The sequence below is a fragment of the Dipodomys ordii genome, unplaced genomic scaffold (assembly GCF_000151885.1).
Source record: "Dipodomys ordii isolate 6190 unplaced genomic scaffold, Dord_2.0 Scaffold48, whole genome shotgun sequence".
In the NCBI taxonomy this organism is placed as follows: Eukaryota; Metazoa; Chordata; class Mammalia; order Rodentia; family Heteromyidae; genus Dipodomys; species Dipodomys ordii.
In genome coordinates, this window is record NW_012267264.1 from 13,233,535 (window position 1) to 13,261,358 (window position 27,824).

The 27,824-nt window shown below is 35.0% G+C and overlaps 1 protein-coding gene and 1 pseudogene across 2 annotated transcripts in view; one reads left to right on the forward strand and one right to left on the reverse strand.

The window, feature by feature from the left end:
* LOC105988312 overlaps nt 1-3,127 on the forward strand; it is a 4,356-nt pseudogene extending 1,229 nt beyond the window's left edge.
* Phf14 (PHD finger protein 14) overlaps nt 1-27,824 on the reverse strand; it is a 139,597-nt gene that overhangs the window by 8,916 nt on the left and 102,857 nt on the right. Inside the window, exon 18 of one of the 2 annotated variants that reach the window (XM_013020010.1) lies at nt 24,796-25,090. The exons of the other annotated variant lie outside the window; for it this stretch is intronic. Within the exon in view, the coding sequence (XP_012875464.1) occupies nt 25,067-25,090 (24 nt within the window). The 3' untranslated portion in view covers nt 24,796-25,066. Of the gene's footprint in view, nt 1-24,795; nt 25,091-27,824 lie in introns of those variants that run through there. 2 annotated transcript variants of the gene reach the window in all.

Genomic DNA, 27,824 nt, shown 5'->3' on the forward strand with positions numbered 1-27,824 from the left:
ATAGCCATTTTAACTGGGGTGAGGTGGTATCTCAATGTTGTTTTGATTTGCATTTCTTTTATGGCTAGAGAGGCTGAGCATTTCTTCATGTGTCTATTGGACATCCTTCTTTCCTCTTCAGAGAAGTTTCTCTTTAAGTCTTTAGCCCACTTATTTATTGGGCAGTTGTTTCTTTGAAGATTTGCTGTAGGAGGATTTAATTTTTTGAGTTCCAGGTATATTTTAGGTATGAGACCCTTGTCTGAATAACAGACATTTCTAAACTTAGTTTGTTTGAATTTTTATCCTAAGTACTCATGGAGATTTAAGTATTCATGGAGATTTAAATTCCCAGAAGTAAAATAAAAAAAAAGTCTATGAATTTAATATGAGGCAAAATAATGTCAAAAACTATTCAAGAAAGTCTAGATCACCAGTGAAATTATAGCTCCATAACCAAGAAATTTGAACATTGGATAAAAGTCACTGAGAGGCTCATGAAGAATTTTAGATCCATGTATTGTTTAGCAGGAGCAGAAATTACAATAAGTTCATTACACAAATGAGAAGATACTATCAAACCACCAATTAGTTCCTAATGTGAGACCTTACGTGACAATGGCTTCTTCAGTAGAATATGACAGTTTCTTTGGCCTTCACAGGACAATTAGCATTTTGATATAACAATCTGAAAAGGTACTATAGATTTTAAAATATTTTCTTTTTGATTAGGCCCTGAGTATACTTTTAATTCAAGCTATAGTTTAACTTCTGTACTTCCCCCAGAAAGAAAAAAAAATCAGTCATAATCTTTAGCTATTCTAGTTGATAACACAACTAGAAAATAACACATATTTTAGATTCTTTACTAAATGTTGTACATCAAGAACCATTAAGTACATATAAAACACATATCATTGTCAAACTGAGTATATATATATATATGTCTGCTAATATAATAATCTCAATGTCACTTCAAAAACTAAAATGTAGCCAGATGCTGGTGGCTCACGCCTGTAATCCTAGCTATTCAGGAGGCTGAAATCTAAGGATTGCAGTTCAAAGCTAGCTCGGGGCAAGAAAATCCCCCATGAGACTCTTACCTCCAATTAACCACCAGAGAACCAGAGTGGGACTGTGACTCAAAGGGGTAAAACCATGAGTGAAAAAGCTTAGGGAGGGCTGGGAAGGTGGCTAAGTGGTAGAGCACTTGCCTTGCATGCATGAGGCCCTGGGTTCCATTCCTCAGGACCACATAAGCAAAAAAAAAAAAAAAAGCCGGAAGTGGCGCTGTGGCTCCAGTGGTTGAGCGCTAGCCTTGAGCTGAAGAGCTGAGGGACAGCACCCAGGTCCAGAGTACAGGCCCCACTGCTGGACCCAAAAAAAAAAAAGTTCAGGGTCAGTGCCCAGGCCCTGAGTTTAAGGCCTACAACTGACCTCTCCCCCGCCACAAAATCCTAAAATGTAACTTATACTCCGTTAATGGAAATTATTTACAGAGAAACTTAATTTCACTGAAAAATACAAAACTGTAGCAAAGAAATAATCTATAAATTCAAGATAAGGCTGTTATTTTTGACATTGATAATAAAGTGCCATAGTTGGGAAAGTTTTTATACATAATTTTCTAAAATAGTATTTTTTAATTTTTCTTAAAGCAAAATTTGCTTTTCTTAGTCCATGAAAAATTAATGTGCCATAGTAGACATTTACTTGGATGTCTAATGAGCTATTAATTTTCAATAAAACAATGAAGATTAATGGATTCACTGTGAAGAAAATAGTATTAGGCTTCAAATAGGATATTTGAGACAATTTAGTTTGTTCACTTGGAAATAAAGTTTTAAAATTCAGTTTCTAGTAAGTTTATTTCTAATAGCTGTAGTCCTTGATGTTAAGATTGTCTGAATAAAGGATCCATTTATTTTACATGAAAAATGATTTGTTTTGAAGATACTTATCTTTGGATAGAGGAAAGATATATTATTTTGATATCACAGATGAACACTATAGAGTATTAATGAATAAAAATAAACTTTCCTTATATAATCTCATGCCTATATTTCTGTATCACATTTATATACCTATGTACTTTAGTATGTACTTTTTGTTTGTCCTTATGATTATTTGTGTGCCTGTCCACCAGATTGGAACATGAGATTCTGAAGGCCTTAAGATATTTTACTCATCTTTGATGTGGTACTCACACTTTTTTCTGAATAGGGCACACAATCATCCTTCAATTTTTGCAGAAAAAATAAGAAGGAGAAGTTTAGGATTAAAATAAGTTACTTGGAGAGTAAATATCACCTCAATGGCTAGGTAGCAATGGCTCTTGTCTACAAATCCTAGCTAGTATTAAATATTTTACCTTCTTTGCTTCATTATTATAATGAAGTCCATCTATTGGCATGTGCTTAAACGATTTCCAAAATCACTTAGAAAGCTTGCCTGACAATGCATTCATTTAACCAATGTTTAAACAGTAAATGATTCCATTAGCATGAAGTACTTACCAACATTTCATAATCTGGGATGCAAAACTATTAGGAAAATATTATTTCATGCAATGACATTTTCAAATATCCTACTTAAAAAGAAATATATAGGAAGCCACCGCGATGTTGATGCCCAAGAAAAAACAGGATCGCCATTTATGAACTCCTCGTTAAGGAGGGGGTTATGGTGGCCAAGAAGGATACCCACATGGCCAACCACCCAGAACTGGCAAACAAGAATGTGCCCAACCTTCACGGCATGAAGGCCATACAGCTCTCAAGTCTCGGGGCTACGTGATGGAACAGTTTGCCTGTAAGCATTTTTATTGGTATCTAACCAACGAAAGTATCCAGTATCTCCGTGATTACCTCCACCTGCCTCCTGAGATTGTGCCTGCTACCTTACGTCGCAGCTGACCTGAGACTGGAAGACCACGGCCTAGAGGTCTGGAGGGCGAGGGGCCTGCAAGACTCACAGAGGTGAAGCTGACAGAGACACCTACAGACGGAGTGCTGTGCCTCCTGGTGCTCACAAGAAAGCCGAGGCTGGGGCTGGGTCAGCAACTGAATTCCAGTTTAGAGGTGGATTTGGTCATGGACATGGTCAGCCACCCCAGGAAAGATGGAGAGGACAGTTTTGTGTTGAATAAACTTGTAGCCAAAAAAAAAAAAAGAAAAAGAAGGAAAGAAAAGAAATATACAGTAGGCTAAATAAAACCATCAATATAGTCCACTCTGACTGAATATCAACCCTGTGTGACCCTGGAATAGATGATTTAATATAACTACAGTTTATAAGTTAGGTGGGAAATGGTATACTAAATTACCCCCCCCCAAAAAAAACCCTAAATAAACAAATAAAAACCCAAGCCTGGGATAATAAAACATAAGCCTGTGATTACAATGGCTTGTTATTTTTTTGGGGGGGGGTGGGGGGTCCAGTTGTGGGGCCTGAACTCTGGGCCTGGGCGCTGTCCCTCAGCTCTTCAGCTCAAGGCTAGCGCTCCTACCACTTGAGCCACAACACCACTTCCGGCTTTTTTCTTTTTGCTTATGTGGTCCTGAGGAATGGAACCCAGGGCCTCAGGCATGCAAGGCAAGTGCTCTACCACTGAGCCAACTTCTCAGCCCATGGCTTGTTATTTTTGTTGTTGTTTCCTAGTGTCACTGGAGTTGAACTCAGGACCTTTACTTGCTAGTTTGGTATAATGCCATTGAGCCAAACTTCCACTCTACCTTTATACCAAGACATATGCCTAAGCCTCAATCCATCCACTTTAAGGCTTCCTATTGCCCCTGGTGCACAGTACCATGCCCAGCAATGGATTAAACTGCTCTGTCTGAGTTGGCCTGAAACAGGAGAACCTTCTGTTCTCAGCCTGCAAAGTAACATAAGCATGAGCCATGGATGCACAGCTGACTAGCAGCATTTCATTTCTTTTTAAAATTGTTATTGGAAAGGTGATGTACAGAGAGGTTATAGTACAAAAGTTAGGTAATGAGTACATTTCTTTGTGAATAGTGGCACCCCTTCCCTAGCTTTCTAACAGTTTTTCCTTCCCATGCACCCACAAGTTGTATAGTTCATTTTCTACATAGTGTCTAGTGAGTATCACCACTGCATTTGTTCACCCTTTGTCCCACCATTTCTGTGCTCCCCCTTGCCCTCCCCAAAACAGATAAACTTACAAACAAGACAAAAGGTACAGAAAACAAAAACAGCAACTAGGATAACAAAAAAAACCTTCTTGGAGTTCATTTCAATAATATTAATATCTTGGCTATGGTAAACAATGGTACAATGAATATGGTTTGTGCTGGTAGGTTTAGTGTACCCATGTTTGTTATCTATTTGGATAAATGCCAAGGCGTGGAATTTCTGGATCATAGGAAAATGCTATCTTTAGTCTTTTGAGGAATCTCCACACTGGTTTCCAGAGTGGTTGAACAAAGTTTACATTCCCACCAACAGTGTAGTAGGGTTCCCTTTTGGCCACATCGCCACCAGCTTCTGTTATTGATAGTTTTCTTGATAACAGTCATTCTAATGAGTGAAGTGGAATATGAATGTTGTTTGGATTGACATTTCTTCTTTGGCTAGAGATGTTGAACATTTCTTCATGTCTCTATTGTTCATTCTTACTTCTTCTGAGAAACCATCTTTAAGTTTTTAGCCCTTTTATTAATTGGGTTGTTGTTTATTTGAGGGTTTATTTGGGAGGGTATTTTTATTTTTTTAGTTATGACAAGCAAGTTTTTGTTTTACTTCTTTTTCCTCTTCTCTTCTTCCTTCTTCCCCTCCTCTTCTTTCTTTCTTTTCTTTTTATTTTTCTTTCTTTCAGTCTGTCTTTTTCTCTGTCTAGCAGATTTAACTGCAATTTCTACCAGTTTTCCTATAATCTGCCTAATATTGTTTCTAAAGATGAATATAAACTAATCATTTTTTCTTCCTTGAATAAAACATCAATCTTAGTTTACTAGTTCAAATGGAAACCATCTAGGGAGGACCAATATACAAAAAACAATAATGCACCAGGTACCTGTAATCCTAGCTATTCAGGAAGCTGAGATCTGAGGATAGCAGTTCAAATCCAGCCTGGGCAGCAAAGTCCTTGAGACTCTTATCTCCAATAAATCACCAGAACACCAGAAATGGCATTGTGGTTCAAGTGGTAGAGCACTTGCCTCAAGCTGAAGAGCTGAGGGACAGTACCCAGGCCCAGAGTTCAGGCCCTGTGACTGACAATAATAATAATAATTACTTGGCACACAAATTTGAAAACTATGGTTTATAAAGTTAAGATTCTTTCAAGGACTTAATCACTAAAAATAAAATAGATAATAAGTATAAAGATGAAAAGATTCTTAGCACAACAAAATAATACTGCATAGAAATTTAAAATAACAATTTACCTTCCTGAAGTAAATGCTTAAAATCTGATTTTCTTACATATACAAATGTCCTAATATATAGACATATTCAAATGGAAAATGTACAAATTGTGGAGGTCTACAAAATACATGAAAATTTTGATAAATATACTGTCTTCTCCATTTTTCCAAGAACAGTAGCCTTCTTAATGCAATGGGGAAACTTTTCAACACACTAGCCAACACTTCAAACTGCACATAGTCCTGCACACTACATATTCAGGATGTATGTATAGGTCCTGTACATATCTAGTTTCATTTACAAATAAGAATAAATTGGAACTATAATATACTGAAATTAGGAGTTCTGTCAATGTTGACTCTTCTTCTCTCTCAAAATATCTGATCATACTGGACTCCTCTTCTCCTCCATGTAATGATGTGAGATAACAAATGGCTACATGATGAGATGAAGTGAAGTGAATGGCACAAGGCACTGTCACTGCCAACTGGAAAGAGTCTACTACTCAAGCACTGTGATATTGTCTCAGGATATCTGAAAACCAAAACAGCTACTAATCAATGGGTGGGTAGTCTATAGTATGGGTATATCAGACAAAGGGATTATTCATATCTCAGGCAAGATGGAATGGAATGATGTGAGATTGCATCCACTACTATGAAGAATGTTCAATTTAAACCTTACATATTTTTCCTTTCTAGAATTTTCCATATTGGGACTTCAGGTAATTGAAACTTCAGAAACTGAAATTAAAAATAAGGAGAGACTGCTGTATTCTGACAATATTCTGCTGTATTCTGCTGTAAAAAGATTTGTTAAATCTCATGAAAATAAAGAAACGGGAGAGAGAAAAAATGTACACTAGAAAAAAATGTTGCAAGGATCAGTTTCTGAGCAACATAACATTCTGTCTTTATCTTGAGAAGACTGCTCTGGGGTCCTAAAATAAACTCATATAAAGAAGATTTACTATCAGGGTCTCCATTTTTCTCAATTCTTTGAAAGCTACTAATATAAAAGCTCAATTTTCAAAAGAAGAAAAAACAGCTTCTGTACATAAGAAGATTCAAAAGTCTCTAGAGTTAGAACAACTCCAGACTCTTGAGACTCTTGGGAATATTAGTAGTTCAAATTCAAGGGGCCTAAAAGAAAAATCCAATACACAATTAATTGCATATAAAACTGATGCAATATTATACTTATAAAAATGAGATTATGTATTTAAATATATAAAATGGAGAAAGGTCAAAGATTAATGAACTACATTATATGTATGTGTGGAAATATGACCATGAAACCATCCTTCTAAAACAAATGCATGCTAAGAAAAAGAATTTAAAAGAGAAAAGACACAAAGTAAGTTATTACATATTGAAAGTGGGTGGCAATTTCACTGTCTAATCAAAAATATGTTAAAGTTTTGAAAACATGGTTTTTTTTCTCATAATGGTGATGTTCAACAATTATTCCAAAATTTTAAACTTATAATTGAATTATGAGGCTTTTTCCACAGCCTGAAAATGCATAAAGATAATATATACTTTTACTCTAATTTTCTTTTAAAATAGAAAACTGACTATATTTGAATGCTAACTTTCCAACATTTCTTAAAATGACTCTTTATCTTACAGAATACAAAATATTGATTAAAGCAGGTATATTTAGAACTGTGGTATTATTATGTAAGCATCCTGAATCATTGTTAGGTTTCCGGACACAAAATTCAACTTTCAAACTACTCTGTATTGCATGTTTCACGCATATCACAAGCAACACAATGAAGATTTAATAGTGTGCTAATTTCTGTCAGAGAAAGCTGGATAACATACTTGTCTTCAGTTCAAAAGCTGGCATCACATATTAGAAACATTACCGCTAAAGACAAAGGTATAACAAATATATCAGTCAATACAACCAGGAAAGGGAAATACATGTGTTTTCTCCATTGCTATTTGTCATATACTTAGAATTTTCAGGAGAATTCGTTGAAACATTGTTACAAATATAAAATGTGAAGTTCAATTTATAACATAAAATCAAATTTTTTCTTAGGTAAGTTCTAGTCAGAGAAGATCCTTTTTCATGGAATGATTGGAAGAAGCCAGGCATGCACCAATCTATGATACAAGACTGTCCAGCATAGGAGTACAAGGGTTAACACAGAAATGAGCATCTGAAAGGTCAGGGTATCTGGCATGAGATTACATTCAGGACTGATTACACAAGCCAGGTTATTTAATGTGCAGCATCATTGTACAGATTAAGAAACTAAGTAATATGTTTTGATTTGAAATTTCAAGGTTATTCTTGCAGCTTGAAGACAGAGTAGACCTTAGGTAAGCATATGAATATGAAAACTGGGAAGCCGGTGACTGTGAATATAGTGTCTTAGAAGTCATGGAAAGGGAAGAAGCGTGATGTGCTCTGGAATTAGGGCAGGCAGATAAGACAGATGTGGGGAATGAACAAATGAGAGTAATTGGAAATGATTTCTGTTTCTAACCTTCCAAAATAATGGAATTGTGCTGGAAAATTTAAGAAAGAAGCACATTATCCTGAGAGAAGAAAAGAAATAAAATCAGAATTCTATTTTGTAAACATTAAGTTTGAGCTGATTTCGTTTTCCAATGGAAATAATAGGCCAATATTTGAATGTTATCGATTTAGATTTTAAGAAATAAGTTCCAAGATAGTTCTGAAACTATGGAACACATATTCTGAAACTAAATGCAGTCATTAAGAGACATGTGAAAAGAAAGGACCCACAGACTAAGCCCAAATAGTAACAGGCTGAACATAAATGAAAAATTCCACTAAGAAGACTAAGAAGGACTGCCAGTTTTTAATAAAGAAAACCAAAAGCACAGAGGTCATAGAAATCAGGAAAAGAAATTTCAAATAAAAGAAGGATCAATGTTATCAAATGAAGTCTGAGTCAGCCAAAGACATAAACACTAGCTTTGACAAGAGATGTTAATAAGAGGAATCAACATCTTGTTGAAGTAGTTTTAAAAGCGCTGCTACTTTGTTCTTAACCTTCCCTTTTAAATTTCAGGAACATGAGTAGAATGATTGGAGTTGCTGAGGTCATCTTTGATCCACAATGGAAAAATTGAAAGCCTCACAGTGAAACAGTACAACAGCATGACCTCTGAGCTTTTGGCCAAGGGTTATGCTTACTATCACTGACACTGAATCAAACTTTTCCTCAGTATAAACATAGACCTCCTTTCCCAACAACATATAAGAGGTACTCTATTCTGATCTTGCAGCAATGCCAACAAAAAGCTGAGGGATTGATCTGTATAGAGTTAAATACATTTGCTATAAACGGAACATCATTCAGCATCTTATTTAAAGATCATAAGTCCTACAGTGGAAGATTATATGGAGCTAAATGTATAGATGCAAGGAAAACTTACACAAAGCTGAATTCTATAAATGCTTTTGAAAAACAGTACACACGTCTTTACATCTACAATCAAAAGTAGTAGATAGACACATAGACAAGTCCATTTTTTTTCTCAACTTCAATCTAGCCTTCTTAGAATTATCTACATGATTGTAAACAGGAAGCAAATAATGTTTTGTATTTGTTTGGTCATTTCTTATAAAAATTTCCAATTTGGGAGGAAAAGGAGAAAAGAGATGAGCAATGCAGGTCTTAAAACACGTTGTTCTAGTCTTCAGGAACAACATTGTCGTATATAAATGCAGTGATAGCAAATGAAGGAAGAGGACAAGGTGAGATTATCTGAAAGAATGGGGCCAAAGACAACACACGAGTCAGGAGAGTTCTTTTACAGGAGCAAAGACATTTACCATACTTCATACTCTTGTGGCAACAGTCTCAAAAATAAAAGTCTTAGATCATGTTAAAACAATTTTACTTCAAAACATTTATAACATGAAAATAAATATTCTATTGCAGGAATCCTCACATTTTAATAATAGCCTGCTGAAAACTGCCACGAAGCAGAGACTTCCATAAACCTAGTGCTTCTACTAAAACATTTAATAATGTAAGTAATGTAATTAATAAGAGTTTATGATGAAAAACTCAGCTCAACACATTCAAGGGTTTATCTGCTATTGTTTTAAAATAATTTGAATATGAAATATGCATTCACATTATCCTTAGTTCACTCACTAATATTAATCCAACAAGTTTAGAATAAGGTAATTTTAGTTGCATACAATAGAAATAAAAGAGAAAAAAGATTAACATGCTTAGTCTTCTATGATGTTAATTTACTATTTTAATTAAATAGGATTATAGTAATATTCCATATATCTACAGTACATGTTATGTTTTAAGTTCTTTTGTGTATTTCATTATTGCACAAAGCATAGACTTATTTGATTAGAAAAGTTGTTGTTCAAATAATTGATGGAATTAAGCTTATTTACATAAATTATTGTCACAAAATTGCTATGTATGTAAGTACATTAATGGCTTTAGGCAACAATAGTGTTGAAACTAGAAAAATGGTTCTACAAATTGTAACAACTGAATCAGCAAGTTCACATTATCATAAAATAATTTGGAAATGTTCATTGTTTTACCTGCCTCTAGTGAAGTTATTGGCTAAATAACATCTTAGAAATTTGTACATTTCATCCTTTTAACTTTATAGTTAACAAAAAAAAGTTTTCAGGGGCTGAGAAGGTGGCTCAGTGGTAGAGTGCTTGCCTTGCATGCATGATGCCTTGGGTTTGAATCCTCAGCACCACCTAAGCAGAAAAGGCCAGAAGTGGCACTGTGGCTCAAGTGGTAGAGTGCTAGCCTTGAGCTGAAGAGCTGAGGGACAGCGCCTAGGCCCAGAGTTCAGGCCCCATGACCAACCTCCCTCCCCCCCAAAAAAGTTTATAGCTACAATAAGAGTACCAATGTAACTTTTTACTAAAAATCTGAACTTTTCAGATATGAAGGCCATATGTTCATAAGAACCATTTTTCCTCTTTCAATCTTACTGAAACAGTGGATTAGATTTTGAAAATAGGGGTTGAGAACAAAAAGAATGTATGTATATATGTGTATGTGTGCACATACGCTCATGTGAGCACACACACACACACACACACACACACACACACACACACACACACACACACACACCCTAGTTCTGGAATCAAGTTAGGATTACTACCACATTCTAAATAGAGCAGGGATATTTGGTGGGAACTATCAACTAACAACTATGGATTCTTCTATACGTTTCATGTCCATACATACTTGACAGACATCAAGAGGACAGGGATGTGACCTAGTCTAAGCTAAAAAAAGAAAGCCTGCAGAATGGAGAAGATCTGTGCTACCTATACATCTGACAAGAGTCTACTAATCAGTATACAAAAGAACCCAAAGAGCTAAAACCCCAAAGGATGAATAAGCCAACTAATAAAGAGGCTTCCAATTGTGAGAGCATATTAAAGAAAAATCTAAGCTGGGAACTGGTATTTCTCTCATGTAATCCTAGCTATTCAGTAGGCTGAGATCTAAGAATCAAGGTTCAAAGCTAGCCTGGGCAGGAAAGTCTGGTAAGATTCTTTTCTCCAATTTACCACCAGAAAAGCAAAAACAGTGCTGTGGCTCGAGGTGATAGAGCAAAAAATCTCAGGGAGAGTGCTCAGGAGAGTTCAAGCCCCACAACCAACAACAACAATCCATATTTTTCAAATCCATACAACCAATAAACTTTTATGATAGACAACTTAGCAATTGACTCATTAAAGCAATGTTATCACTAGATACTAGATACTATCACTAGATACTAAATAAATATAATCATAATCTGTTGTGAGATTTTAGTAGAAAACTTTGAACTATTAACATAATAACTACTTTAGTCACATTCTATCTTTTAGGTATTTCACAAAAATCCTCCATATTGAACACAAGACTAAAACAAAATCTTACAATATTTTTTTTGCCTATCAAATATACCAAGTCCTTCTTCATGCTAAGTTTGTGGGGTGATGATAAGTTAAATTTGTCAAAAAGACTTTTAATAAAATACTTCCTTTTCACTGTAATATATGGAAGACACATTTCCAAGAAGGAAAGTGCTGATCTTATCTTGGTTATAAGCTTGCTGGTAAAATGATTTAGATAGTTGTTGCTTTTCCGCACTATATAAGGCTTTTCTTTTCAAGCAGTGATTTATAGCAGATACTTCAAACCTTTCCTATCTGAATCTTCTACTCCAGAAAAATGAGGAAACATACATATTTATTCTATATAAACAGAACAGACAAGATACAGATAAAAATGATCCATTATAAATCCTGAATAATCACTATGTATACCACTATAAGAACACAAAAGGTCATTGAGTATTTCTGCTTCTTTAAACTCCTGGATGGCTAAGGTTTTTAAGAAAATAAGAAACCACAGTTCTGTGTATTTGAGTAATATGTATTTGTGCTTCATTAATTTCATTAATAACAAATTTAGCATTGTTGTACATAGGGTATTTAAAGAAAATTCAATAAAATGATTTGCACTTATGTCATCCCCCCACCCCCCACCCCCCCAAAACCCTCAAAATATCAGAAAAACCTAACCTAAAAACTATTGAATCTTTCTGTTTAATTATTTGTAAGTGGCTGAATTTCTGGTATCTATTACCACTTACAATTTTATGGGTAATTAACTCTCATAATCTGATAATTTCAGAACATGTTAGCAATTGTTCTTTTTTTCTTTCATTAAACTTTTTTTTTTTGTTTTGGAGTCTTATTGTTGTTTTGTCAAATGTGGGGCTTGAACTTGGGGCCCAGGCGCTGTCCCTCAGTTTTTTTGCCCAAACCTAGCACACTACCACACTTGAGCCACAGTCTCACTTAAGAGTTTTCTGGTGGTTAATTGGAGTGAAGACTCTCACACCCAGGCTGGCTGAGATCTCAGCCTCCTGAGTAGCTAAGGTTACAGGGGTAAGACACCCACACCTGGCTTTATGAAGCAGTATTTTTTTAACTCTGTTATACAATATAGCAAGAAAAAGTAGCATATAGGAATTAAAACATCTATATCAACAATGATGTATAAAGTTTATAGGTCCTTCAAATAAACAAGTTATAATGAGGTCTTAAAAATGAGCTCAAAGCCAGGCAGCGGTGGCTCGTGCCTGTAATCCTAGCTACTCTGGACCCTAAGATCTGAGGATCATGGTTCAAAGCCAGCCCACACAGGAAAGTCCGTGAGATTCTTATCTTCAATTAACCACCAGAAAACCAGAAGTGATGCTATGGTTCAAGTGGTAGGACATTCATCTTGAGCTGAAGAGCTGAGAGACACCACCCAGACCCAGAGTTCAAACCCCACAACTGACTGACCAAAAGAGAGAGAGAGAGAGAGAGAAAGAAAGAAAGAGCTCAAAAATGAATAATTAGAGATTCACATACTGCACTGATACAACATGAAACTAAAAACAAAGAATAAAATATGTATATGTGGGAGTCTTATATCTTTTCATGCCTTAGATAAAATGCAAACTATAAAATAACACATGCAAGGAAAATTTCAAAGTAACATATTTCATATCAAACCAATTAGTTTTTTTCCTACTTTCTTTGCATACTAAAAATAAATAAAACCAACTGGCATAATCATGGAATTGGCACACTATTTGAAACTATGTAGTACTCTAAGAGATTTAACTACAAATGTGTCATGAGCACTGGACATTAGAACTGTATTGGGGAAAAGACTTAGACACAGAAGGTCAGATCCATACACTTTCTAGGATCAAGTATGTTAGAATAAAGTGATAAAAGTAGCCTGCAAAGCAAAAAGGTCTAATACTGATTTTTCAGCTCACATAAATATGAGGAGCTCCAAGTCCTTTCAGCTTGCCTTTTGATAAGGATTAATCATAATTAAAATGCTGACAGACCAGAACTATTTAGCAGCCGCTCTACCACAATGGTATATAATAAGCTTTGGTACTGTGGAAGTCACAACAGCTGCTAATGTATCCAGATTTTGCACTGACTTTAATGTGATGAAAAATGAAGGATTTCAATTGAAATATAAGAAAGGAAATCACCTCTGATCTTACAAAGAAACATTTAAGCTACTATTAACTACTATGTTATTTATATAAAACAACATCTTAACTATTTCTGCCATTCTGTCTGTGTTTTTATTTACATCAGTTGCCTTTAACAAGACATCTTTCAATGTACATAAGTTAATTCTTTATCAGTTTTTACACATCATCTTTTCCCTTGATCGGCCAGCTGAAAATTATATAAGCTATAAATTAGGTTTAAACAAGCTCTGAATCAGGTTGGAACTGGTTTTCAAATTAAAGAGCCTTCAATACATTACAAGGTGCTGTCATTTTATTACCCTAATCAATTCTGTATGGCCTGAGGTGAAAAGAAATGATTTCTGTCTTCATTTGCAATGGGTTTATCTCCTACAGCAGGCTCTGAAAACATAACTGCTGCAATGCACCGAAAGCTAAAGTTACATTTAGCACTGCTAGTAATACTGGGGTCTCCGTGGCAAGAACAGAAACATTCTGTGAAAAATATATGAAAGTGAATACGAGGTTAAACAAATTTAAAATAAGGAGCATTTCCAATAATTATAGTTAGTTATTAAGACGATTTTAAATAAAAGCACAATGTATGTACTATTCTCAGTGCTTCAGAGTTATTCATTAAACTTGATGATAAATAGGTAGGTAGAGTTCAAACAAATCTTTGTTTGCTTATTGTTGTTAATGTTTTGTCTTTCCTTTTTTGGTACAGAGGATAAAACCCAGGACATTGCACTTGCTTTGCTACTGAGCTACAACCCTATCAACCCTCCACCCCTACCCACCTTCACAAAACTTTTAAGTGGGACTTAGACTAACTTAAGACAGGTTTTTAATTTTGACTCCTGACACAGTAAGGAGAGAAACAAATCCCCTTTCCTAGGCACTGGTAATCTAGACACAAAAAAGGTAAGTAGTAAGTCTAGCTTGTCACTTCCTCTTCCTATTTAGTACCTCCAACTCAAGTAATTGATGTAAGTAAATTCTTCACTCTATTTTGATCCAGGTGACTCTTTATCCAAAAAACAAAAAACAAACAAATAAGCAAAAAAAACTGGCTGGGAGCTGGGAGCTCACGCCTGTAATCCTAACTACTCAGGAGGCTGAGATCTAGGACTGCAGTTCAAAGCCAGTCCAGGCAGAAAAGTCCATGAGAGTCTTATCTCCAATAAACCACTAGAAAAACCGGAAGTGGCTCTGTGGCTCAAGTGGTACTTTGAGCTGAAGAGCGCAGGGACAGTGCCCAAACCCCACAACTGACAACAAACAAACAAACAAACACCCTCCATATTTCAAAATTATTTCAAAAACACATCTATTATTAAAACACTTTATTTGCTTTTGTATAATAGATAAACAGTTCTCCTCTCCCCTTCTGTCATTCTCTCCCAATCTTTCCCTGCAGTCCCCACCCATAAGATATCCAGTTCATTTTCCACATATCTAGTGAGTATCACTGTTGTCTTTGTTCTTTTTTGTTCCACCTTTTATGTGTCCTCCTTTACCCTCCCAAATAAGTACAAACTAACAAACAAGACAAAGGGAAAAGAAAACAAAAGTAGCAACAATGTCAACTAAAGAATGTCTCTTGTTTCCTTTCCTTGGAGTTCATTTCATAAACTATTGAGCCTTTTTGTCCACCACTCCCATGCATAGCCTCCTTTGGCCTCTGCATGTTAATGACTAGTGTTCTATATAATTTATCATGTCCTAATGTTATTTATTTTAGTCATTCAGTGTGTTTACGTGTAGATTTATAGGCACATTCTAGTTACCACAAATAAGGGAAACCATGCATAATGTTTCTTTGGCTCTGGCTTACTTCAAAGACTTCTAGGCACAGGATGAAACTTAATAAACAAAGATCCAGACTCACAACAAATCAAAGAAAGGCTGGATGAATGGGATTGTATCAAACTGAAGAGCTTCTGCTTAGCAAAGGACATAGCTAGCAAGATAAATAGCCCACAGAATGGGAGGAAATCTTCACTAGCTATACATCAGACAAGGGCCTCATATCTAAATACTTAAAACACAAAAAATTAAACTACCAAAAATTAAACCCTCAGTACTCAACAAACCACTCAATAAATGGGCTAAAGACTTAAAGAGAGATTTCTCTAAAAAGGAAGTAAGAATGGCCAATAGACACATGAAGAAGTGTTCAACATCTCTGTCCATAAAAGAAATGCAAATCAAAACACTGAGATAACACCTCATCCCAGTTAGAATGGCCATTATCAGGAAAACTAACAATAACAGATGCTGGCAGGGATGTAGCTAAAGGGAACCCTATTACAATATTGGTGGGAATGCAAACTTGTTATTAAAACATTTCTAACAGTATAATTTGTTTTAGAAAGTAAGTACTCAGAAAGATTATCTTCTTGACAAGATGTGGGCAATGTAACAATGTTAGTGTTTGCCTTTGGAAGATGGAATCCAAGTGAAAAATCAGTAAGTCTTTAGGTAGCTGTAGATTTTAAAGTAAGAGTACTACTCTGAATGACACACCTATTATGAAGAAGAATCTTTCCTTCAGAAGTCCTCTAAAGATAAACCTGTTCTTCCCTCTTCTGATGTTTAACAGCTAAGGAACTTCAACATCTTCACAAAGAACTTCAGTGGCTTGTGGTATCAAATCTATCAACCTTTATGATACAATCCTATTACATGTAGAATGAATGTGCTTCTTAGAAATAAACCACAGACTTCATTCAGTAACTGATGAGACTCATTGTAGACACATCACAGGTCCCTCAAGAAAAGGAAAGTATCTGTATTAATGAAAAGGCTACTGCTTCTTCTAAAGTTATGTGTAGAAAAAATATAAAATATTTATATTGTCAGGTCAGTTTCACACATCTAGAACTTCTAAGTATTATTAATTCTAGAGGAAAAAAACATTTTTTCTAATTAAAAAGCTAAAATTTCTGTTCAAAAATATCTAGTATGAGCAACAATTATTAAATATTAATAGAAATGAACTAGGAAAACTAGACAGGAAGACAAGTACTCTAAAATTATCTGCTGAACATGTATTTTCATAGTGTTTATTCCTGGACTTTTCTGCATGTTTGATCATGGCTGGCAGAAATTTAGGCTCCATATATCTTCAGTGTTTCAACAAACAGCCTTAGGCCTAGAAAGCAAAAATCAGAAATATGCCACATACACTGTCTTTCAGAAAAATAAAGGCTTAAAAATAATTTTAAGTTAGGCACTGTTATCTCACACCTATAATCCTGGCTATTCAGGAGGCTAAGATCTGAGGATTGTGCTTTGAAGCCAGTCTGGACAGGAAAGCCCATGGGATTCTTATCTCTAATTAACCACCAAAAAACTGTCCTAATGACAGTGAGGAAACTAGAACTTACACTGGATGCTCTTATTTGGATGTAGTTTATCTCCAAGGATTCACATAAAGGAGGTCTCTTGCTTTTGTGTGACTGTACTGATATGGTAGGATTTTGTGTGTGTGCAGACTGTGAGGGTTGAACTCAATGACTCATGCTCTTGCTCACCTATTTCACTCACAGCTCAGGCTCTACCAGCTGAGTTATGCCACTATTTCAGGTGGTGAACTGGAGATAAGATTCACTCAGATTTTTTCATGGAAGGCTGGCTCTGAACTGTGATGCTCAGACCTTAACCTCTGAGTAGCTAAGATTATAGGCATGAGCTATCTGTGGTGGAATTCTTAAGAGGCATTGTCTAGGAGAGGTCCTTAGGTCACTGTGAATACTGTCCTTGAAGGGAATTTGGATATTTCTCATGAGGGAGTTTTTACAAAAGAGCATGCCTAACTTTTGAAGAAGTGGGGTGTGTTTTTTTTGTTGTTGTTGCTGCTGTTTTTTTCCTAGTGATTTCTCTAGCATGTTGTCAACTGTCTGGAAACTATCTGCAATGAGTCCCCACTAGAATCAGCCTCTGAAGTTTCTTTTTGAAGTACCCTTCTGCAGGTATTTTGTTACAGTGGCAATAATAAATAAACTACTAAACAGGAACAGTTCACTTAAAAACAACTACAAACCTTGAAGAGGCTTTTTCTAAAAGAGCATTGAAAGAAGAAGAGGGAAAAAGAGAAAGGGAAACTTGGGGGAGTAGGGATGGAAGGGGAGGAAGAGATGGAGAGGGAGAAAAAAAGAAAGGGTAAGAAAAAAGTACCAGCAGCCAAAGTGTAGGTGCAGAAGAGAAAGGAGTAACACTGTTTTGTTTCTGCAACAACAACAAAAAATGGCAATGTAGAAAAGATTTTGTTTGCTTGCCTGCTTTATTTTTAATTGAGAGGAGAAAAATAATGATGTGGTACCCTTTTCCTCACTGAAGAGACAAGATTATCTTTAAAAAGTGAACATTTTCTCCAGGAAATGGAAACAAGATTTTTCTTTGTGTTTTTTTTCTTCTTATTCTTCTTTTCTTTTCTTGTTTTGTTTGTTCATTTATCTGTGGGGGGGGGCAGGGGGCAGTGTAAGAGGATACCAGAAATGGAAGGACAAAGGGTAAACAAATGCACCAGTGGTATTCACTAGACACTGTGTTAAAAAGGAACTCTGCAACTTATGAATGGAGATGGAAGGGAAACTGGGAGAGAATGAGGGAAGGGGTGACATTGTTCAAAAAGAAACACATATTACCTGACTTACATAACTGTAACCTCTCTGTATATCACTTTTATAGTAACAATTAAAAAAATAAAGTGAACATACTGACAATAAAACTAAAGACTTGAAATATGTAGCCAGCATTTGAATATCCATTACAAAATGCTAATGAAGAGCTAGCAAAAGACAGCAGGGAGACCAGGTTTAAATCAATAGGCATGGATTTCTAGTAAACCTAACACCGTAACTTCTCTAGTTACTACTAGCCAAAATGGCATATTCAAAGTAAACCAATGCAGCTAAAACCATGGAAACTGAAGATTCTGGTTTTGAAATAGCATATATTAAAATGGTAAGTCACAATCTTTTAACACAAAGGAGAACAAACAGATGAAGGATAGAGTGTTGAGAAGAGCTGAGAGCTAAGGGTGTAGAGGTACAAAATGTTTGAGAAGTGGGAAGTGATAAAAGAGAGGTAGAAGAAAGATCACAATCTGAGTCATGCTGATGGAGTACTTGACATTTTGTATTGTCTCTTTTTATCCTTAAAGTGAACTTGAAGTTTTTGTTTAAATGTGTCAGGTTCAGACTGCAAGATTTGTGTTTTTATATTGCTACCAAGGATTTGAAAAATATAACTAATCATATCTCCCCTATTTGGGAAGTTCTGATCTCAGGAAAACCTTTTACTGATAAAGGAACAAAAAAAAAAAGTGATGGGCAAATATACAGAGCTTCGTTACCAAATGCTATTTAGAAATGCAAAATATGAGGGAGAAGGAAGGAAGGAAGGAAGGAAGGAAGGAAGGAAGGAAGGAAGGAAGGAAGGGAGGGAGAGAGGGAAGGGAGGGAGAGAGGGAAGGAAGGGAGAGGGAGAGGAAGGGGAAGGGAGGGAGGGAGGAAGGGAGGCAGACAGGCAAAATTTGGAAATTTTGAAACTGTTAATTTCACAAACAAAGGAAGCTTATCTCACTGGAAAAGTCTGATATATATTTGGGAAAACTCAGAAAGAAAAGAATAATTTTAAAAAAGAAAAGAATAATTAAGATGGAATTTACTATTCTTTTTAGCACATTCATTAAGCTTTAAAGACATTAAGAGTGACAATTCACAGAGGAATGTAGAACAAGGACAGTATAGCACTTCACCTTCTTATAAAAGACACAAAATGTTTTCTAAAAATACTTATTCCATTCATACTCCTACAATAACTTGTAATGGGGAAAAATTAATTATAATTAAGATAATAATTAGATAATAAGATAAATTTTAAACTGGGTTATTAAGCAATGGTTTGCTGTTGTGGATTATTGAAACTGTTTCATTAAATTAACAAAATGCAATAATGTTGAAATACATTATTCTCCTGAATGGTTATAATCAATCTGTACTTCTTGGAAACTTGTCCATTATTGTATCTAGTCATGTGAATTTATAAATATGAGTTTAGATGTAGAATGTAAGAAAACTCTTATTATTTAAAATTGAGATGGCCCGCCCTTCTAGAACACAAAGTGAATGTATTGCTGACAAAACGCCTTCATGCCTCTTGATCGTCTCAAAGGGATTCTAAAAGTTTTTAACCTCTAGATGCCTACTCTAAAAGTATTTTCAAACCAATGAAGCAGATAATCATTTAGCCATTATTGAAGGTACATTTAAAAAAAAACTAACTCCTATAAAGTTTTAACACTACAACATAAACCTTTAAGAAACCTTCAGGAAAAGGAAAGAAAACATTAAAATAGGTTGTTTCTTAGGTGATCAGAGATTAGATTTAACACATGAATATAGCCAAAAGCAAAGAAATAACACATTTAATGTACTATGGAAATCTGACATCACAAAAGAAAGTGCCTAAGTTAAGTTAAAAGTAGAAATGGAAACAGCATAAGAACAGTGACCAGGGGGAGGCTGAGATCTGAGATCTGAGGGTGAGGACTGTAGCCAGCGAAGGCAAGAAAGCCCATGATACCGTTATTGTACAATTAACTACCAACAAAAAGAACAAGTAAAAAGCCAGAGGTAGATCTGTGAGTTAAGTGGTAGGGCACTAGCTTTAAGCACTGAGTTCAAGCCCCAGGACCAGCACCAAAAACAACAAAAAGAAAACAAAAGTTACACAAAGACTTCTACCTGCCAACGAGGGGCAAACTAATTTTTTTAATATTTTGTAGATGAGGCAATAATTTCTGTTTAAAAGATAAAAAACTATGGTTTATAAAGATTAACACACCAGGCACCAGTGGCTTACACCTGTAATCCTAGCTACTCAGAAGGCTGAGGATCGTGGTTCAAAGCCAGCCTGGGCAGGAAAGTCCATGAGAATCTTATCTGCAATTAACCACCAGAAAACAAGAGGCACTGTGGCTCAAATGGTAGAGTACTAGCCTTGAGCTGAAGAGCACATGGACAGTGCCCAGGCCCAGAGTTCAAGCCCCATGATCAACAAAAAAGTAATAATAATTACTGAATTAATTTTAAAAAGATTAACACAAGTCTTAGCAAAACAGTGAGAGTCTAAGTGGTGCTGTATTTAGTACTGGCCCAAAGTATTCTATTAAAAGAGATTTTTATTGCAAAGGAATGTGGATAAGTGGGAACAAAAGCAGAAGAAAAAAAACCAACTAGGTGCTTATTGTGGCTGATACTGTACAACTCAAAAGATATTAGACTACCTTTGCAAAGATGTTGAATGTGACCAGATTTAGTTTCTTTTTACAATACAGGTTTTCAAACAATTAATAACAAACATTGAACAGAAAGTTTTGACCTAACTAAAATAACAGCGTTTGGCCAAAGAAATTCATTTTTAGATCCCTTCTCCTTACCTCCATTTAGGCTCTGCTTGGTATACATAAGTCATCCTTGTTGTCAGGTAACACCTCCCTTAACACAGAGATGCATTTTACTGAATCCAGTAAAATTCACATCTATCTTTCATCATTTTAGGAGCACTTTTACTTAATTTATTTGTTTAGAACTAATCTCTACATGTTAGAAGGACCAAAGTAGATCCCATTTAATAATAAAGACATTTTCACTTTCCCTAAACTACTTGTGTTTATTTATAATGGAAGAGTCATCTGAGTTTCTACATTATGAAAATCTAAAATAGCTTTAGAATAAAATCCAAGCTGAGAATTTCTGTAATAGTTAAGATATAATAATACATACTCAAATTTCAGTTTCCAAAATATAGACTCTGAAATCAGGCAGATCTGGCTTTGAATCGCTGTATACCACCTTTAGCACAAAAGATATCAAAAGATCAACTATTGTAATGGCTGCACTCCCTATTACATGGGATGATACACTGCAAGTGCTTAGATAACGATGGCACATAATAGTCCTCAATAAATGTTAGTTGCTATTATCTGTAGTAGCATGATGCTTTCTTATTTTATATATCTTCAGTAATTACACTGAGATTCAATCTCTAGTTATAAAATTCTCTACACCATTTACATTTTAGATTAGAAGGGAATATCTAACACCATGGAAAAGAGTAACTTATGTATGTAATTATGTAGAGGGAAACTATTGTCATAAAGTTCCCTCCACATGTTGTAACAGAAAGTATGACATAACTAATTTTTTTTTTTTTTTTGTCGGTTGTGGGGCCTGAACTCTGGGCCTGGGCTCTGTCCCTCAGCTCTTCAGTTCAAGGCTAGCGCTCTACCGCTTGAGCTACAGCTCCACTTCCGGCTTTTTCTGCTTATGTGATACTGAGGAATCAAATCCAGGGCCTCATGCATGCACAGCAAGCACTCTACCACTGAGCCACCTTCCCAGCCCATGATTACAATTTTTTTAAAGTAGGTATGAAGCCAGGCGCTGTTGGTGCACACCTGTATTCCTAGCTACCTCAGGAGTCTGAGATCTGAGAATGGCAGTTCATAGCCAGCCCAGGCAGGAAAAGTCCATGAGACTTTTATCCCCAATTAATCACCAAAAACTTGGAAGTGGAACTTTAGCTCAGTTGATAGAGTACTGACTTGAACCAAAAAAGCTTAGGGACAGGATCCAAGCCTTGAGTTCAAACCCTAAGAGAAGTACCAAACACACACACACACACACACACACACACACACACACACACACAAACATATTTTGGGCTACATATATAAATCACTATCCTATTACTCATAGATATGAAAAACATAGAGGATAGTAGCTTCTAAAAATACAACTTTCCTTACTGACATGTGAAGTTTTCCTTTTATGTTCTAACAGGCCTTTCCCTGCAATTCAAATCCTGGCAATGGATTAAACAGTAAGTATTTTAATTTTCTGAATATCATGCCCTCTACTTATAAAATAATTTCACTGCTGTATGATCTTCTATGTGGTTCACAGAATACAATAACTCTATATTTAGTGTGAACTATGAATACTGTAGTATAAAAAGCACCAACTTTTTGCTAATAACATATAGCAAATTTAGAAAAAAAAAGTGAAATAGTATATTTTTTAAAGCTTAGAGAACAACAAATTCCCTGTACTTTCACTGCTTCTTTACAAAGAAATTAACACTGGATGATTTTTCTGCATGAAAAATGTAAATTTTTTGTTCTGATTCTTGAAATTAGGATTTAAGTCATTCAGGTACTTTTTCATGATTTTGGGGTACTTTATGTCAACTACGATCAACAATGTCTTCACAGTGCATGTCTCCTTTACTCATGCTATGTATGTTTACATGTGGGAATAACAACTTCATATGTGTGCTATGTTCCACAATCCTTCTGTATTTTACAACATTATGATCTATAATACATTGGATTATTATGTAAATGAACTTTAGTTTTTCAAGTACTGAGTGAATAATAAGGCTTTTAGAAGCTATAATACAATATTCTTTAGCATACCTCTCAAACTTTTGGTAGGTAACATCCTAAAATAATTTTTAAAAAACAAGAATATGAAATATGGTTTTAAACTACAGGACATTGGGAAGTTGGTAACGCTGAAAGACATTCTATGTATAGCACCCCACTGTACTTTGATTAATTATCTCAGTTTTGATTTAGTTCATGTCACATATGGTATTCCACAGCATGCTATACAAAAACATCAGGACCACATGCCATCTAACTTAGAAAATGTCTTGGTTTTTCAAGTTTGTAATTAAGTACAACTTAGAAATTTATTTAGTATTTTAATTCTGCATTATAATAGATGCATTTAGAAAGCACCTTAGGTTTTAAGAATATTCATGTCTCTGTAAGTATGAAACAAATAATAAATATCTACAAATTTTACATAGAAGTAGTTTTATTTTCAAAAAGACACAAGAAATGCCTGGCCAGTATTTACTGAAGTGCATGTTTAATGTACATATCAGTATATAGTTCTCATGAAATTACCTCAGAATGTAGAACTCAATGTATCAGTCCTGATTCTAATTGTAATATAAAAAGTGGCCAAAAGAAAATCTTTTATGCTGACCACTGTTATTTAATAAAAAGTATTTCCTAAAAATAATTTTTAAAAGGTGTTTAGAATGATCAAGTAAAAAAATAGCAATAATAGATGAAATAGTAATTGATAAGATATTAATAGATGATAGATAATAAATTAGTTTGAAACACTAATGCTCTGCTTAGATAACATTACTCATAACACTCTTTTGTTCTGGTTTTGTTGTTCTTGTTGTTTTTAGGAAGGAGTGTTTCATTTTGTTTTTGTGGGATGGGGTGTCACTCACTATTTGTCCTTACTGGCCTTGATCCTCCTCCCATCTCATGAGGTTTAGCTTACATATATGCACCAGCTTACCTAACTTTCACTGTTTTAAAGAATATTAAATAAACACATACGATTAGTAGGGTTATTAATGGAAAATCATTACTAATATCCCAAAGTACTCAATCAGAAATTAAAAGATAAAAGGTATTAAACAAACACTTTATTTTCCACACAAAAATAAATAAGGAGAACAATCAAAAACAGACTACACTTCAACTGTCCAAATCAACTAGATATCTGTGGCTTAACTGTATTTACCTGCAAACAAGAAATTCAAAGGTTCAGTTCAAAACTGTAACCACCATCAAGGATAACCACACCACAGACTGGATTTTCAGACTTTTAGCAAGTCTACTAATCACCACAGATTTGTTCCCCGGGATCTTAATGCAGAAAACTGTACTTCTGACTTTTACATGTATGTGTCAGTAAAGGGGCAATGAAAAGCTCACTAAAGCTTATTAAAGCACAATTTTCTTAGCTCTACCGTTTGTTTTACTACAAGAGTACTGAATGGGGGCAGTTGCATCTGAAATTATTTATCTGTCAAACATGCAGAACTCAAAAAGTTAAAATTCTCTCTAATATCACAAAAATCCCAGAGGTCAAATGAATAGTTAATGTATTTTTTAAAAATATATGGGCTAGTTATATGCTTCAAATTTAAAAGAGCTTTAAAGGATAATTCATTCTAATTGCACATTTTTCATAAATCTTCACAATACATAAAATTCAGACATTCAATTTCCAATATTACCAGGTTTCAATTAAATGTGCTTGTTTAATGTATTGTGGCAAAATACTCCTTAGGGAGATAGTTCTGTTCAGTTCGTAAAGAGACAAAAGTTTTAGTGTCAGGGTACTTGAAATGTATATATCACTGTTGTACACTGATTTAAAATTTTAATTAAAAATTCTAACACAAAATAGGCAAAATAAAATTAAAAACAATTAAACTATATTTCTCCTACTCAAGAGATTCTAATACAAATGACTACAGAGAAATATCACTTGCCTCATACTTTGGTAATTCAAGAACATCTTTCATAAGAGTTACATGGAATTTCTATTCATGTGAATCCACAATTTATTACTGCTCAAAATGTGCAGTATACTAGAAAGGGCAAATAAGAACAAACCAAAGGGAAATCTTCAAATTAAGACAACTCATCTTGTACTACTCAGATAATGACCTGTCATATACATTAGGTGGCTTCCCATCAAATAGCTTAAACATGGGTGAAAAGATTGAACAGCAGTAACTGGCATGGTCTCCATAAAGCAGGTGATTTATATATAAGTCCCCACTGGTGCCTGTGAATATAAATGAGGTAAACAAAGCACTTTTTAAAGAAATATTTGTATTTTTTCACTTAAAACATGTCAAGATAAGTTATCTTCATTTGTGGTGCTTCAGTGGACACAAGTTATTGAGATCTATGTGAAATTTGTCCAAGAAAAAAACTAAATAATGAAGTGTTCTCTCTTTAAATAAATAATACAATACTAAGTTTACTTTATACCTTATATTTAATGCTAAAATGTCATGATGTTGACTTGACTTAGGGTATGTGCATTGTTATATATTTGTTTTTAAATTTTTTGAAAGTTAATTTTTAGTTTTCAAATGTTAATAAATGTTTGTAAATTTTATAAAATTATAAATTTATAAATTTTTATAAGTAAAATATGGCTATGCATGATAACGCATAAAATCACCAATGGACCATGTAAAATATATAAATGCCCACCCTCATTCTCCCTCTATACACCTTCTGAACATTTCACACAGGTGTCTATATGATGAACAGCCAGCATATAACAAAAAACTGTTTCTAGATGAGTAAACATCTAAGAATAGATGTTCATGGAAACTAGAGCCAGTCTTCTGTCAGAGGAGTTAACAAAGATAAAAGGGGAGAAAATAAATCTTTCTCCAATATCTAAAAGGGCAAGTATAAACATAAACATGTATGCATATGAATCTACCTGCCTACGTCTAGTCCTTGTCTTCATCTACTAAGAAACATCATTCAGGCCAGCCACCAGTGGCTCATGCCTGTAATCCTAGTTACTCAGGAAGCTGAAATCCGAGGATCAAGGTTCAACCCAGGCACAAATGTCCCTGTGTGACTCTCCTATTAACCACTCAAAAACTGGTAGTGGAGCTGTAGCTCAAAGTGGTAGAGAGGAAGCCTGGAGTAAAAGAACTCAGGGACAGCACCCAAGCCCTGAGCTCAAGCCCCACAACCACCAAAACAACCAACAAAAAAGGAACATCATTCTAGTATCAAACAGCTCAGCAGACCTTGGTTTCCAAATGCTATTCTGTTTGGAAACCAAATTTCTTGGAAGAACATAAATGATTCCAAGAATAAGAACAAAAAAGTATAAGTCAAGTCAGGAACGATTCCACCATTAAAATAAATAGTGATAATAACTGCTATAACCTATGAAATACAACAAAAAAGTAAAAATCTGATGAATTGGACATTTACATAATTTCAGCTTTCTTTACCACAAATAACTTATTAATTACAGAGATTATCAGAAAATTAGTCAATCAACAAATTAAAAAAGTTAGCAATTGTTAACAATCAAAATCACATATAGGTAGAATACACACAGCATTACATATGTAGCCAAAAAAGTAAGAAAATAAACTTGTAGAGGCCCTTTATGGTAAACGAGAAGAAATCATTTTAATGAACAATAAAGTATATTTCAATGACATGATTTAAAGGGAATTTTATATTAAGCTTAATTCCTCTAATAACAAAAAATTGGCACTGAAGAAAGTAAGCAAGCTTTGTGTATATACTACTATAAACATATAATTTTCACTGATGGGGGGAGGGGCTTAGGAGCCTGAACCCATAATCTCCCACTTGAACTTGAGCTATACCCCTAGCCCTTTTTAGTTTTTGTTTTTGAGATACAGTCTCACAAACTTTGCCTGGGCTATCCTTGACCTCATAATCCTCCTAATTCTGCATCTGGAATAGCTGGGGTTACAATCTTGTGTGACCACCCCTGGCCTCCATTGTCTTTTTTAAAGAAGGACAATTTCATTAACCTGTTGATGATCACAATGTCTTCATTCAAATGTACTCAGTATTTCTGGTCAAAAAGTAAAGTGTGAGGAAATCTGTGGGGAACACAGGTTGAAAAGATGGCTCTGAGAGGAAGTTGAGTGGGCAGAGCCGATTTGTTTAGGTTCAATGTGTAAACAACTCATGGAAGCTTAGGTGTATAAGGTGTGGCCTTTACAGTGATTGGTTGGCTCCATTTCCTCCCCTCCCACGCAGTCTTTTGCTTTAAAAAGGGGATGCTCCGTGTTAATAAACGAGTTCCTGCTTGGTTTGACTCCCAGCTGCTTCTGATTGTCTCCCCGGGTGGCTGGGGAAGCACTTTGCACTTACTTTTCCATTCTGTCCAAAGACCGAAGAAGACCCAACAGTAAAAAATCCATTTTTTCACAAAACTAGAGGTTTTCACAATTTAATGCTTGATTTAAAAGTTAATATTTCTTTTTTCTTTTCTTTTTTGGTGGTCATGGGGCTTGAATTCTGGGCCTGGGCACTGTCCCTCAGCTCTTCAGCTCAAGGTGAGCACTCTACCACTTGAATCACAGCACCACTTCCAGTTTTCTGGTGGTTAATTGGAGATAAGAGTCTCATGGACTTTCCTGCCAGGGCTGGCTTTGAACCGTGATCCTCACATTCCAGCTTCCTGAGTAACTAGGATTACAGGCGTCAGCCACCAGTGCCCCGGCTTTTCTTTTTTCTTATTTTTAAAGGTACAAGACTAGAACTTAAACTCAGTACAATATGCTTTTGTGGCTAGTGCTCTACCAACTAAACAACTCTTCCAAACTCTATAGATTTATCATATGATAACTCCTTTTTCTCTTTAAAAAGACTTTATAGGAATATCCACAATATATTCTCTATATTTTAAGATAAATCATCTATAAAGTAAAATTAAATTTCCCTTGTTAGTCTGCTAGCAAATATAATTTCTCATGACTGACAACACAATTTTCCTG